We start from the raw sequence: 15,015 nt of genomic DNA on the forward strand, positions 1-15,015 counted from the left end.
TTTGCATTCAGGAATAGTTTAGCCTAATTTTCAAATGACTTAATTTCAGGATTTCTTGCAAACGTTTTAAAAAAAAGCCACTTTTGTGTTCTCATCCTAACAACAGCGAAGGCTGCATTATCAAATGGGAGGCACCTGTTGCTGTGGGCGTGTCCTTGCCACGCCCCTTGCCGCCTGTTGCCTCGGCAAGCCAAGTGGGCCCAGTGTCTCAGAGCCAGTCGGCGAGTCTGCACCCCTGGCCACTCCGCTGTTCAGCTATGACGCACCTTCTCCGATTCGACGTCAGCTTCCTGTCACCGGAACGCTGACGATTACTCAAACAAAAGGTAAGAAAAACACTTGTTTCATAAATCATTTCTACTAATTTTCATCATTTTACACAATTTTTATTTTACAATCATACAAAATTGGTTTGACAATCCACTATAACATTAGGTATGGTCGCCTGCCTTAAATATTATATTATATTTTCTAAAATTATCTATAATTCACAAAATATTTTTATTCAATCTTATTCCTAGGATTTAGACAAGCCACCAATTTAATTCAGTGTTCAAATATGAAAAGTTTATCATTCTGATATTAGATTTATTTTGAACTGTAAATAGTTATAGGAAAAGACTTAGAAAATATTCTAAATACGGCACGTATTTTTATTACGAAGAACTTGTATAGAAGAATTGTCCAAAGAACGTACGAATGTAACTAATAGATTAACTTACATTGCTCAAACATGTTCAAATATAATAAAGGGAAAATTACGCTTTTTCACACACATACAGTATTTATAATGAGATAACAGTAAAATATATTTTAAAACCCTATTTTTACCTATTTTTACTTCTTGTGTTTTAATATTTTCATAATCGCGATAATAATACAAAACTTCTTTTTGATTATTACAATACATTGTAACACTAGATACGACGAAAATGAAAAAAAAAATATTTAGAAAATTACTATTTTAATATGTACTTTACGACATAATATACTGTTCTGTTTAATAATCTAGTTCGCATAATATTTCCGGTTTTGTAAAAGGTCTTGGCAGTACTTTTTTTTTTAAGAAACGTGAATTTTGCATTATGTTTCTCAAACGAACTACGAAGAGATGTAATAATGGTATACGGCAAAAGAAAATAGTTTCCGTTAATAGTGAAGCAAAGGGACGCGACCTTTAATTCCATGAATACCGGTTACACAAACAGAGATAAGTTGGCAATGCTTTGAGTGTCCCATGTAAATATCAAAATGCTGAGAATATTTTTAATTTAAGTAGTAATTATCAGTATATAATTCATGCCAAACAAAATCTACGATCATCATCATTTTTTTATTAGTATAATATTTTATTTTTATTAGTTTAGACCGAACTCGTTATAACAAACACTAAATCATCAAAGGTCTGCTGACTGCTTTGGATCCAATTTAAATCGATATCAAAATATCTAAAGCGTTTAGACCATCGGACAAAATACTAGATATAGACTTGAAAAACATTTTCTATATATAACAGGAAATTGCTCGATTTTAATAAACAATTTAGTTATTGATGAATATGAATCGAATACCAAAAATCTGCAATGCCAAGAAGCTCGGGTATATCTCTGAAGTTTATTAAATAAATTTCATGTTAAGGCCACATTTTTAGAGGCATACTTATTCTATGACTTAGTTGAATGTTTGAAATAATAAGTTGCCACATTTTTTAAAAGTTCTACTACGCAAAGCGTGAAAACTCAAGATAAAAACTTCAGAAATTACAAAAATGTTTCCAGTTAAAATGAGCGCAAATTCCGAGATAAAACAAAAATCTCATTGGGACATAAAAGGATATTTATTTTTATTCTCGGACTTAAAAAAGTATTTTAAATTGTTATAGAAATTTAGGGAATTATAATACATATATTGTTTTCAGTAAAATTGATTCATTTAGGTAACACAATGTACAGTTAACGTTAATAAAGAAATACATTCTAAATGCTAAATGCTTCTAATTTACGATTTACTGCCAGTTCTCGACACAAGCGCGTAGAATGCGCGTGAAGAACTGGCAAAAAGCTTTCCTCCACTCTTTCCAATCGCCAAGTATTTTTTTGTACAAAATTTTTGTAACGAGCTGCAACCATTACACCATGTTCCACATGACATCAAATCATATGACATGAAATTAATAGTTAATTCATAATATAATAAAACAAAGATTTGTCGTCTATCAGCAGTAGGCATACTGAAATAGAAGCAGTCACTTACTTTCTCGTGGGATCAACACGATTACATAGTTCAAATAATTAACATCACCGCCGGACTCAAGTCATACCAGTCACCGCAAGTAGCACCCGTTCATGAGTATGACGCATGGCCAGCCATCGATCCTATGGCCATATTTTAGGGAGGGAGACAATCCGACTTACGACGCCATACTAAACATTTAAGATGTTTAGTTTATTAATAATACACTTTTTAGCACAATACTAAACAAATCCATAGAATCTAAACAAGATTTTTTTTAAAGAACAGGGGGCAAATGGGCAGGAGGCTCACCTGATGTTAAATGATACCGCCGCCCATGGACACTCTCACCTGGCAATGTGAGTTCACGCTTTGAGTCAGATGATGCCCCTCAGATAATAACAAAGCATCTATTTTTAATGTTCTTAAATTTTATTAACTAAATCAATTGTCTTGTCATTATTACATACCACACTATATAAATATAATTAGTACTACGACTAACTTTGGTTTAATTTTACGAAGAAAGGGATTTATTTATATTAATAGCTGAATGTTTCCCTTAAGTCACGGGTATATTCAGTAACCTCGTTAAAACTATATTTAAGTTAGTATAAACCGACACACCCTGTCTAGTATAAAGCGAATCGTCTAGGAAATAATATTGGCACTTATAAGGGTTATCAAGCCATTCTCGAAATTTTGAATATTCGTTCAATTTTTTCGATCGTTCTATGAAAAAAAATTTAATAGCTGTTTGTAATAAAAAACACGTCGAATATATAACCTCCTCCTTCAGTTCAGTTCATCGGTTTAAATTAATAATCTTACCTTTCCAATAAAAATCGCTTCTTGTAATTAAATTAATTATTCAAAAACTCATAAATACAATTCTTTACCCCAATCTTATGTTATAATTGAAAGTTGGAGTAACTTCAACCCTTTGATTCAAATAAATTGATCTGTTGACTTAATATAATTAAAATGAATAAAAGATGGTTTAAAAAACTCTGTTAAATTCAGATTAATCCAACATTGTATTTTTTAATATTCTTTAAAAAGTATTTATTAATTAATTTTTATTTTAATGAATATTGATAAATTTGTAACACGTTTCGAAATTTGCTTGCAAGTCAAGCAAATTTCGCTTTGAAGCTTTTGTAGATTTTCTTTTTCTTCGGGAGACGTAGCCGAATAATGGTTCATATAATTATAATATATTAATTATTAGCGTAAAGTAATTTCACCATTTTATTATATTGATATCGTTTGTTCGTTTTGTTTTAAAATTATTAGTTGTTACTTGTTTTAAATATCACTCCCTACGACATCTTTTTGCTATTATTATACAAACACAACATTCGCAAATAAGGAGTGTGTGATATGTCTTTAATTTTAAATCGAGCCATGAAAGCAGTGTTCGGTCTACTTTATTGTCAATAACATTTGAGGGGCCGTAAACTTACAAAAGAGACCCTGCCCCGCGCTGTCTCGAAATCTTTGCATTTTATCTCATTCCGTTACGTTTACTGTCCCCTGGCCCGATAATATAATCCCTATATTGTAAATAGCTCATCAAACCCCGGATGTGAGTTTGAAAGACATGCGTTTTATGTAAAATTTGTGATTCAATGTAATTTTAAATGATGTAACAATAAGAAAGAGCACTAGTGGCATTTTTCAACGTCAATGAACTCAAGGAGCGAAAAGCTCGGCTGGAAAAAGATATAAAGGTCCTCATATAGGTATCAAACTGACAATGAAGAACCTTCGAATGAAACAAAAGAGGTGCGAGAAAAAAACTTAACACCTCCCCTCCCCCCTGAAAAAAGTTACCAATAATAAGATAACTAAAGAAAATCCTCAAAAGGATTTCTCCGATTATCGTCGATCCACGGCTCGACACCAATGGAATTTCACTAAACGCACGCATTCATCTCTCGCTCGTCCTCTGACGGAAAACAGCTTTAGGAAACCGCCATTCTTCTTCAACTAGTCGGCGTATTTCAGGCACAAAATGATCACCTACTTGTCTAATAAAAAAAAGTTCATGAAAAAGATAAAGAAATCTGAAGCCCAGACTATATATAGTTACCTTTTTCAGTTATAAGGACGCCTACATATTTTGCTGTGTGCTTTTTTCAGTTCAGTTTAATTTATCGTAATTTCTTTACGCGTATAATAAAAACTATGCCCTCCACTCCATACCCTCTTAACGGCTTGGAACTAATTGAATAAAGAAATAAAAATATCTATAAGTCTAATCTTAACTGGTTCACAGCAGTATTTTAATTTGACTATACAAGAAATCTTATTATTAGCGGCAGAAGTACCAAAACGTGATGCTCAACATAGGTGTCTAAGTAAGTGCTTCGCGCTCTTTCCGCCTATCTTAATTACAGAGATTCCTTCACTTCAGAACTAATTGGACATAAACCGGCTTCTACACGTAAGGGGAAATAAAACTGAGCCAATGATTAACTGTTCATTACAATTGATCTAGCCATTAGCGATTTGTTTACGTTTGAAGTTAGCTTCTGTATGAGTTTATTTTTATTCGCAAGATTTATTTGTCTTTATTAACTGTTAAAGCGGAAAGTGCAACTTCTCAACCTGTTTTATTAGATACTAAAAAGCGGTCCTGTTTAAAGTCGTAGTAAATGAAGTGAGTAAGCTCAGAAGGGTCATTCTCATTATTGATATTTGTCAAGCAATCTGCAACGCGGTGCCGCCGCAAACACGACAAATTGTCCGCGTGTTTGTACAACCCCGCACCCCCGCGTCTGATGGAACGGCCTTACGACTAATACTTGTTGATACCACCTCGCTCTATATACTGCTTATGGGCATTTTAATTGATTTTAACTTTTTCTATTGAGTTTGAAAATAAATTTTGCTTATAATCTTTAACTTTAATAGTAGATTAATAGTTATGTGTCTAAAGAGCGGTTAACAATTAACTGTAATGCCCCTAATTTAAACACTGCCTTGTTAATCAGATATTTTACCGTCCTAACTAAGTGGCTTAAGTTAACCATATAGGTTGAATATGTTTTATAAACTTCCTTAGTTTGATGTGTTCAATATTTGTTGTCAGGGCGAAAGCCCTGTGCCCGAACGGCGTAGCGGCGATTTTGAAGAAACCGGCGAGATGCAACCCCCCGAACCGCCACCCGCCCACGCTACCACATCCGCTTCCTCTACTTCCGCTAACACGCAGCCCGCAACCAACAAAGTAAGTTTAAACTTAGATAAGTAACCGTTTAGCTCGCTTCTATACTTTGGCCATATTTTATACTAAATGAATTCGTAATGCGAATTGAAACTATTTTAACCACACCAGTTGCCTAAAAGCCGGTCAATGGTGGTGTCGCTGACGCCACCACGAGAGCGAGAGACATGGGCAAAGAAGGCAGAGTTCTTGTTAGCTGTTGTAGGATTCGCGGTAGATCTGGGCAATGTCTGGAGGTTTCCCTATATCTGTTACCAAAACGGAGGCGGTACGTACAACTATTTATCATATTAATGCACTTATATCCATTGCTTACTAACTCTTATAGTAATAAAATGGTTATCACGGTTAGAAATCATATTTTAAAATAGCCAAAAACATACCTTGTATGCTTGTATGCTTATTGCAAGATTTTGGAATTCATTCATGTCAAAGTTTAGCTAGTAGAAGCTACGATAATATCTAAAAAAAAATAGCATTTTTTAAATCTTTTATTCAAACAACCATAAAAAACAACTTTTTCGCAATTTATTTACTTTAAGAGCGCCTTCTTTGATGTCGTAACAATAAAACAAAACAATGCTACGAAGCCGCCCAACATTATACCATATTTTTACAATTATTATATATATTTCTCGACACAGGTGCGTTTCTGATTCCTTACTGCGTGATGCTGTTGTTCGGTGGTCTACCTCTCTTCTTTATGGAGCTGGCACTCGGTCAGTACCATCGCTGCGGGTGTCTCACACTTTGGAAGAGGATTTGCCCCGCTCTTAAGGGTAATTTTATACATAAACCGTAGAAAATAGTATTGCCTTTTATTAACATAACTTTTACACATTTAAAGAAAAAACTTTTTTACGGATTATAGTTATGTATTATTGTATTTAAACTTATAATTATTTAGACATAATTTTAAATTTAAACTGACAATCCGCGAAAATGGAGGACACCGTAAGCAATTTCTGCAGAAACCTAACCATAATCCGTAAAAAAGTGTTTTCTTTAAACCATAGAAAAGTTTACGATAAAGCTTACATATACACTAATTCTGTTTAATAACTAATTACACATCACACTAAATTACGTATTCATTAAGTAATTTTAAATATCAAACAGCTTAAACGTGATCAGCAATTTTCAATCACAATGTTTTTTTGAATATTTCTTTTTGGTGGAAAAATTTTGAATATCGCAAATGATAAATCTGTGACAAGTAAACATCAAAGAATGTTTAATGGAAGTAGGTATTTGTATTGTGGCTGACAGTGACCCTCGGGAGGGATGCGGCTCTGAGCTGAGACATTTTATTGACTGTTGATGAAACACTGCCGCTTAGCAAATAAAGAATCTACTTTCTGTATTTAAATCACTTGGGAAATGATTTAAAGAAGCAATTAAGAATCCATTGCGTTCTATATATGTATACACATTTTGTCATGTTTTAAAATAGTATAAGTAAAATTACAAGAAATGCTCAGGTAGAATATATTATCTACCTGACGCGTAACTACCATATTGTACGACGGCGTGTCTGGTATAGATGGTCATCTGTCGACTTGTCTTGTATATTGAAAAATAAAATAAATTCTGATTTCCAGCACCAAGAATAGTAGTACCGCTGTTTTTAAAGTACAATATTCAATTAATTCTAGCACTTGTGCCTCGTGTTGTCCAGTTCAATTCACCTATTTAACAAGACTAGACTAGACTACACATTTTGTCAATAGAAAGGTTTTATTCAAAACAAACATAACATATTTACACTTATAGTTTAGTGAATGATTGTTTTTACGTAGATTACAATCTTTCATTTCATATAGGCAAGGTCAGTTATTTCGTGCCCAACATATATTTTAAGTACGAACGAAAAATAAGGTCAAATTCATGGGGTGTAAATGATTTCGAGATAAGAAGAATCAAACGACTTTAAGAAACGGAGTTCCTAACGATTTACAAGCTATGTTACAAGATATTTGTAAATGGGTGCGTGAAGATACATTATTTTTCCATCATTATAGATTGCCAATGAACAATGGAAATGTCATCGATTTCAACACGCCAACAGCGGCACCTTATAAATATACAATAGGCAATGCTTTTAGCGAAGATAGATGGTGACCGGCCACTGCTCAAGAAGTATTAAAATGTATGAATCCGGACTGAATTTAAGAACCTTTATACAGTTAATCTAAGTCGAACGAAAGGTCAAGAAACAGCAATTCCTCAGTCCTTTAAATACGTGCTTTCTATTTGAACCATAATTAAGTTATATGGCTTTATATTAGTCCTATTTTCGTCACGTGGATAAAACCTCAGCTATACGTTCTTGAGCAGAGTTTAGTGGCTTGTCCGTGCTACTCTCGTCTTCAGAGTCGTAGGTTTGAACCTTGTCAATTGAGCTAATTAGTACACCTCAGTCGTCCAATTCAATCCAATTTCTCGCTAGGTGCAGATTTAACATTCATGCGGCAAAGGAAAACATCTGTAAAGTGAGGAAAGCGGTATTTCTTAAAACAAGTCGCAATAATTCATGGTTGAATTGAGAATTCTAATAGGCATTCGTATATTACGAAACAGATTCAGATTTCTACGTAAACGTACAACCCTACAACTAGTTACGTACGTATTGTTAGGCCGTGGAATTAAAATGCCTTTAAAAAAAAGGATTTAATTAAAATAGAAATAGCGATACAAAAATTAGACAACCGCTCTCATAGAATTATGCGCGCAGACTGACTAAAGACTTAAGACGCTAGCGAACTAATCCTCTGAGTCTGCATTGATGATGCAGATCATTACTTAGCATTATAGCTAACAATCAAGGGATGTAACAGTACGTTACTCTTTAAAAGGCGTTTTCACTGTCTTACTATGTCTATATCTTTAAGGTAAAATGTTTTAATATCTGTAATATGTACTCAAAGTTTAATGTTTCATAAAACTGTAGTCCGGTGATTTACTTAGTTTTTCACTTTCGTCCCAATGATAGTACAGACAGATCTAGACATTACAGAAGCAATCGCATTAAAATATTGACTCTATTCGAAGAAGATATTAAAGCTTGTACCGATTCACGGACGGTTCGTCTAAGGCTTTTGAGTCAATATTTGTCATATTCATTGTAAAACCATTGTAAGGAAATCGGTAAAATTCAATTTATGTGAAGGAAAGTATAGTCGTTAATGCAATCAATAGAATCCTTTTCCCGCATAAAAATATTATAACGATTATTTATTCATAATTGTTTTTGTAAGTATTCAAATGTACACTGAAATTTGTTTTATTGCGTATTTGAGTATAGTGAGCATATTCGGGCTAAACAGCGTCGAGATTATAAATACATCAGCAACATCAGATTCATAGAATTTCAGTTTGATCTGTAAATAACTCAGTTAACTGTGTAGCGTAGATGACTGCCAACATTGCTCAAATATGGCTCTATAGGGATAGGATGCGGATCGCAAAATAGTGGGAAAGAAATAAAGAGCTATTATTTTTGTGAGCAGTCGTTCGTGATCTATTAGCCTTATACTATAAAAGTCTCGCCTTACGATAATTTGACCAATCAGACATCTTCCAAGATTTCGCTTAACTTCTACACCTACAGTTTGCGATATTGTTTCGTTTAGGATTCCAATTTTCTGAATATTATTTTCACCATTAAAAATTGCTCTCCCGTTTTTGCTTTTTATGAATTTGTGGGATATTTGACAGATAAGTAGAATATTATATTGTTATTGCAAGCAAAACCAACCTTTTATTGTGTGTTCTTATAGAGAAAATATATAACGTTAAATCAATCATTTATTTTTGTATACGTACATATTGAATTGTATAAGCCACGAGCCGAGCAATAAGGCGTCACAAGGCGGTAAAGTGAACTCGATTCACAATTTATACGTTATCAATTCAAATAAATCGTGGCATCGCGTGACAGCTAAATCAATTAGAGCTTGCGATATCATTTGATTACCGCCGCCGACAGATGGCACTGATTCGATCAAACATGGCGACTTCCTCACAAGTTTGCGCGCGAAATTGGCGCCCGCGAGACACGATTAATTTGATTTTAAAGTGTTTGGAGATTTATTGAGAGTTGATGAATTGTTTGACTCTTAATTAATTTGGTTACGCGATAAAGGCACAATGTTTTAATATCATTTCGACTATATTTACATATAAAATATACACTTGTCGCTTGTCTAAATTTATATTTTCTCTTGATGTATATTCATTTATTTTATTATATTCTACATAGGTGTGGGCTACGCAATCTGTATGATCGACATCTATATGGGTATGTACTACAACACGATCATCGGTTGGGCCGTATATTACCTGATTGCCTCTCTTGCCTCCATCAATTCCGAGCTACCCTGGACTAGCTGCGACAACGACTGGAACACACCTCTTTGCACACCCGTCACTTCCCCTCTGGCGAACATTAGCTCTAGCACACCCGCAAAGGAGTTCTTTGAGTGAGACATGTTTTATATAGAATTTTATTGTCAACATATGAGCAAGATGACATTGCTTGATCAATAAATATCTTAATTCGTATATACATTCAATATTTTTTTTAAATCGCATTGTTTAACAGACGCAATGTATTGGAGCAACACCGGTCAAATGGTCTAGATGATATGGGTCCTATCAAACCATCTTTAGCTCTGTGTGTTTTTGGAGTTTTCGTGTTGGTCTACTTCTCACTATGGAAAGGAGTTCGCAGTGCCGGGAAGGTAAACTTGTAACATTACCACTTCTTAACAGAAATAAAGTTATTAATAAATAAGACAAATTCATTTCACAGGTGGTATGGGTCACAGCTCTTGCACCATACGTTGTTCTGCTAATTCTTCTCGCGAGAGGTGTGACTCTACCGGGAGCAACAGAAGGCATTCGCTATTATCTTACTCCTGAGTGGCACAAACTACAAAATTCTAAGGTTAACTATTCTACGATTAACGTAAGTATTTGTATAATTCGTATTAATTAAAGTCATTTATTTTAAATAGGTGTGGATAGACGCGGCATCACAAATCTTCTTCTCTTTGGGTCCTGGATTCGGCACGCTTCTGGCTCTATCAAGTTACAACAAATTCAATAATAACTGTTATAGGGATGCTATCATCACTTCATCTATCAACTGTCTTACAAGCTTTTTAGCAGGATTCGTCATCTTCTCAGTCTTGGGGTATGCTTATGTCATTTGTAATTCTGTTGATTGTTATATAGATATAAAACGTCTTTGTTTTATAAATATCTAAGCTACAACTAAAACTTTCTTTTGTTTTATAATTCCTGCCATTCTTTCTCAGATATATGGCACATGTTCAGAACAAAAGCATTGAAGAAGTAGGTCTAGAAGGTCCAGGGCTAGTTTTCATCGTCTACCCGGAGGCCATCGCGACCATGACAGGCTCCGTCTTCTGGGCTATAATCTTCTTTTTGATGCTTATCACACTAGGACTGGATAGTACCTTTGGAGGTAGCAAGGTTTTCAGTAAAATTTGAGAAGTAGATATGTAAACGATATAAAAAAATATCAATTTTACAGGTCTAGAGGCAGTAACAACTGCGTTATGCGACGAATATCCACGGGCATTGGGAAGACATCGCGAACTATTTGTGGCCGGTCTTCTGGTCTTCATATATATCTGTGCACTTCCCACAACCACATACGTACGTGTAGCTTTTTAAATACATTGAATGATACATATCAATCCGAGTATGTTACATACATACATTGAGAGGCATGTATGCAATGCAACTTGAAGGTTGTCCTAAAGATTTATATATTATCATGGAAAATTGTTTCTTATCATTGACTCAACCAATGTACCGTAGCCAAATTAATAGCGGTTGGCGTGAATTTATCTCTGTGCGGCTTTATGCTGAGTCAGCGTATGCGTGTATCATGAAAAAGCGTGTATTAACAGTTCTTCTCGTCTGTAGACAGTTTTATACTTATATATACTCGTAAGTCACGCTCAGTATATTATTAACTGGAAGATAGGAATTGCAATATTTTAAATATATCTAAAGACGTGAATTAAGTTCGGTGGCGGTTTTTTGTATGGAGATGTTCAAATAAAACACTTTGTTTGCAGCTGGGTTACATATGGCTTTAATTGTTTAAAACATGAGGTTATAACAAAGATTACATAAGGTGGTGTTACGACGCTGGATTATCAGAAAACTATTTAAAGAGTTCGTAAATCCAGTGACACATATGTTATTAGACAGTAACGGAAACGAAAATGTTAATTTACAATGTATGTTTTAAAAATTAAAGGCTCATTATGGCTTTAAATGTGCGGTGATTGTTTACATTTGCTTACGCTTCTAATTATTAACTAAAATATAACATAACATAATTCGTGGAACTGATACTTCAGTTTTATTTTTTGCATGGAATCTCTATGTTGGCCTTAAGGGCCTATTTTGGCGAGCATATCTCGGCTTGAATTGGTGATAATAATAATATATCAGTGACGTCAATTATGCATTTTTTATAACATTACCGCTCGAAACAAAACATGAGGGCATGACAAGTGAACGAGGAGCAAACGCGTGAATAAACATGGACGCGTTATCGCTAGTGAATGTATTCGTTTACATTATTCATCGGGCGCCACTCAGCTAGATGACCAACCTTATCACTCGCCTACATTTACTCCACCATTTCAAGTTGCTCCCTGTTCAATTGTTTCCGTTTTACTGATTATATTCGAACGGATTTTTGTGACAATTTAAAAAAAAATATCGCTAATTGTACAGCACCACAGAACAGATTCGCTCATAGCCTTAGAGAGAAAAAACTTTACAAATTTAAAGTATCCCTCACAACAGTCTCAGAAATCACCTTAAATATGTATGGGTACAGGGCGGCGTATACCTGGTGGACTTGCTGAATGTATACGGTCCAGGGCTGGCCATACTCTTCGTGGTATTCGCAGAGGCAGCGGGCGTATGTTGGGTGTATGGAGTGGACCGGTTTGCTGACGACGTTAAATCTATGCTCGGTCACAAGCCTGGCTGGTTCTGGCGCGCTTGCTGGGTTTACATAAGGTATACTAACCTAATTAGAATGAATATAACGTCTATTAATTATTAAAATTAAATTCTAATTGCAAAATTTAAATATCTTTAAAATATTATTATATAAAATAAAGACTCGACTACTTCAAGTTTTATTAAAAATTGGTCAAAGCTGTGTACAATATATTGAACTCCTACAGCCCAGTGTTCCTGCTGGTGCTCTTCGTGTTCTCGGTATTGGCTCACGCGGAGATGTTGGGTGGGGAGTATGTGTACCCACCCTGGTCCATCTCCGTTGGCTGGGCTCTCACCGGCACAACCGTCTCACTGATACCACTTTACATCGTTTACCTGTTTATAATTACACCCGGCTCTTTCTATACGGTAAATATATCAGATTAACTAAACGAAATTATTACAAGTTATTTTTTTATATTACATATAAAATTTTTGAAGTGAAACATCTATAGCCGCACGTAAAACCGATTTCTGGCGTGGCGACGCATGCCGTCGCGACGCGTCGCCACGCTATATGATATGTACAGTCTAAATGCAGTAGTAAATTTCACATTAAAAATATTTAATGAAAATAATGTTTATTCAACAAATAGTCATCGTTATCTGGAAAGAAATCGTAATATTTTATTTTATCATTATAACATATTTAGTTACTATCACAGTTTGTTCTTTTCTGCAAATTACTTTTACAAAATAATGTCGATGTTTCACATCTGCCAGGCGTCCCTTGACGGCTCACATTTTAATTTTTTTAATATAATACTGTGTTTTAGCGTTTGAAGACCATCAAACGTCCGCTAGTGACGACCATACCGCCGACCGAGCACGCTCTGTGCTCGCTGTGACCGCAGACGCACTGTTATCCCAGCGAGCCCTCACCGACCTCGCCACACCAAAACTCACATCTTCACTCTTTACACACAAAAGCCTGCACCATCGAGTGGCTTGTTTAAATCTTACTTGTCTAATCTTATTCAGTCTTGTTGAAATTTCATATAAACTAATCAAAATTAATAGGATTATATCTTATACATATAAATATTGCATATTTGAATAATTTCAGCAAAATATATAACCGTATGTGTGTTCCTACTCTTAGCAACTGTACTCTGCTGTATTATAAATTAAAATAATCATTTACATTATTGTATGTGTAAAATAAATCGAGCGGGTTACGAATAAGCTTTAAGCAAATATTGATAAATTAATGTTAGGCTCGTGTGTTTTTTCGGACAACGAAAGATTATATACTCTTAGTTGATAATCATTGTAATCAAAAATATACATTTCTCACATTGTGTAATCTAGAGATTGGATGAATTGTACATACTTAGTCAATAACGCTGTACATATGAAATTATTGCTGGACAGACTATAATAGAAGATTATTGAAGCTTGTTTATGTTATCTGGATTAATAATTTATAATTAATAATATTTATCAGTTTTACAGTATAATCATTTTAGAAAATAATACATAAGAAGTGCATGTTAGATTTAGAAGATGTTTGATTTGTAGAATAAACAATATATTTAGATTCAATGAAATGTTACCTAATTATTTTTGTATTCTTGGGCAATGAATATAAAAATAATAAGATAAACATATGTATAAGTATAAAAACTCTTTCCGTAGATGTAGTCATTGTTCTATATAATAGTTTAGAAAATATAGAGATGCGGTTTAGGTAATCTTCAGAAACTTATTCGATAGCAGTTTAGTGTAAATAAAGTTTTATTCGCTTATAATAAATGATATTATTTGTAATATTCATAATTGAAATATTATAAAACAATATTTGTAGAGCGTTTAAATGAAATTATATCTAATTCTATGAAATTCTTTGCTAATCGTATTTATCAATATAATACTTAAATCGTAGAAAACGTTGATGTCTAAGTGTTTTTATAATATAATATAAAATTGTTTATATACCCACATTGTTAGTATCTAGTTGTTTGCATTGTTTTATAGAAATTCATCGTGAATAAGGGTTAAATGTTGATGATTTCTTGTCTACGCTTTTAATCTTGATATACGCTTATATATCCATTATATTATTATATATTATCGCGATATGTGCAAACTGTTTTAATGAAAAATAGGTCCGTAGGAAATACTCGCACTCTACAGTTTACACCGTGCGTAGCAGCCAGAGCTAAGATTGAAAATTCGTTCGATTTTCAAAACAAAAACACAAATAATAATTCTTTACAGCGTGCCATACAACCTTTTTTAACGACTTTGAGTCTTATTTTCTTTACAACATTAATACACAAATACAAATGTATTGAATCGATTAAGTTAAATCAAGGATCATAAAACGGTCTAAGTATCAGAAGTATAGGATATTAAATCAGTTTGCACTGGTCGTATTTAATTACTACTCTGCTGTTATGTTAGAATGTGTGCGTGATAGCGAAAAATAGTCAAATAAAAACAAATGTACAGAAATGGCCTGTGTCAGCCATTACAGGTCTTCTGAACAC

General features: G+C 34.0%; 1 protein-coding gene across 1 annotated transcript; it reads left to right on the plus strand.

Moving 5' to 3' along the window:
- Positions 1 to 225: 225 nt before the first annotated feature.
- LOC111001262 (sodium-dependent serotonin transporter) lies at positions 226 to 14,038 on the plus strand. The gene is made up of 13 exons (XM_022271079.2): positions 226 to 326; positions 5,330 to 5,467; positions 5,576 to 5,732; positions 6,109 to 6,243; positions 9,726 to 9,945; positions 10,068 to 10,206; positions 10,278 to 10,412; positions 10,483 to 10,661; positions 10,786 to 10,955; positions 11,025 to 11,149; positions 12,354 to 12,538; positions 12,709 to 12,892; positions 13,300 to 14,038. The coding sequence occupies exons 2-13, from the start codon at positions 5,384 to 5,386 to the stop codon at positions 13,369 to 13,371; spliced, it is 1,785 nt and encodes a 594-aa protein (XP_022126771.2). The 5' UTR covers positions 226 to 326; positions 5,330 to 5,383; the 3' UTR covers positions 13,372 to 14,038.
- Positions 14,039 to 15,015: the final 977 nt, after the last annotated feature.

This window comes from Pieris rapae, chromosome 4 (assembly GCF_905147795.1).
Source record: "Pieris rapae chromosome 4, ilPieRapa1.1, whole genome shotgun sequence".
Lineage (NCBI taxonomy): Eukaryota > Metazoa > Arthropoda > Insecta > Lepidoptera > Pieridae > Pieris > Pieris rapae.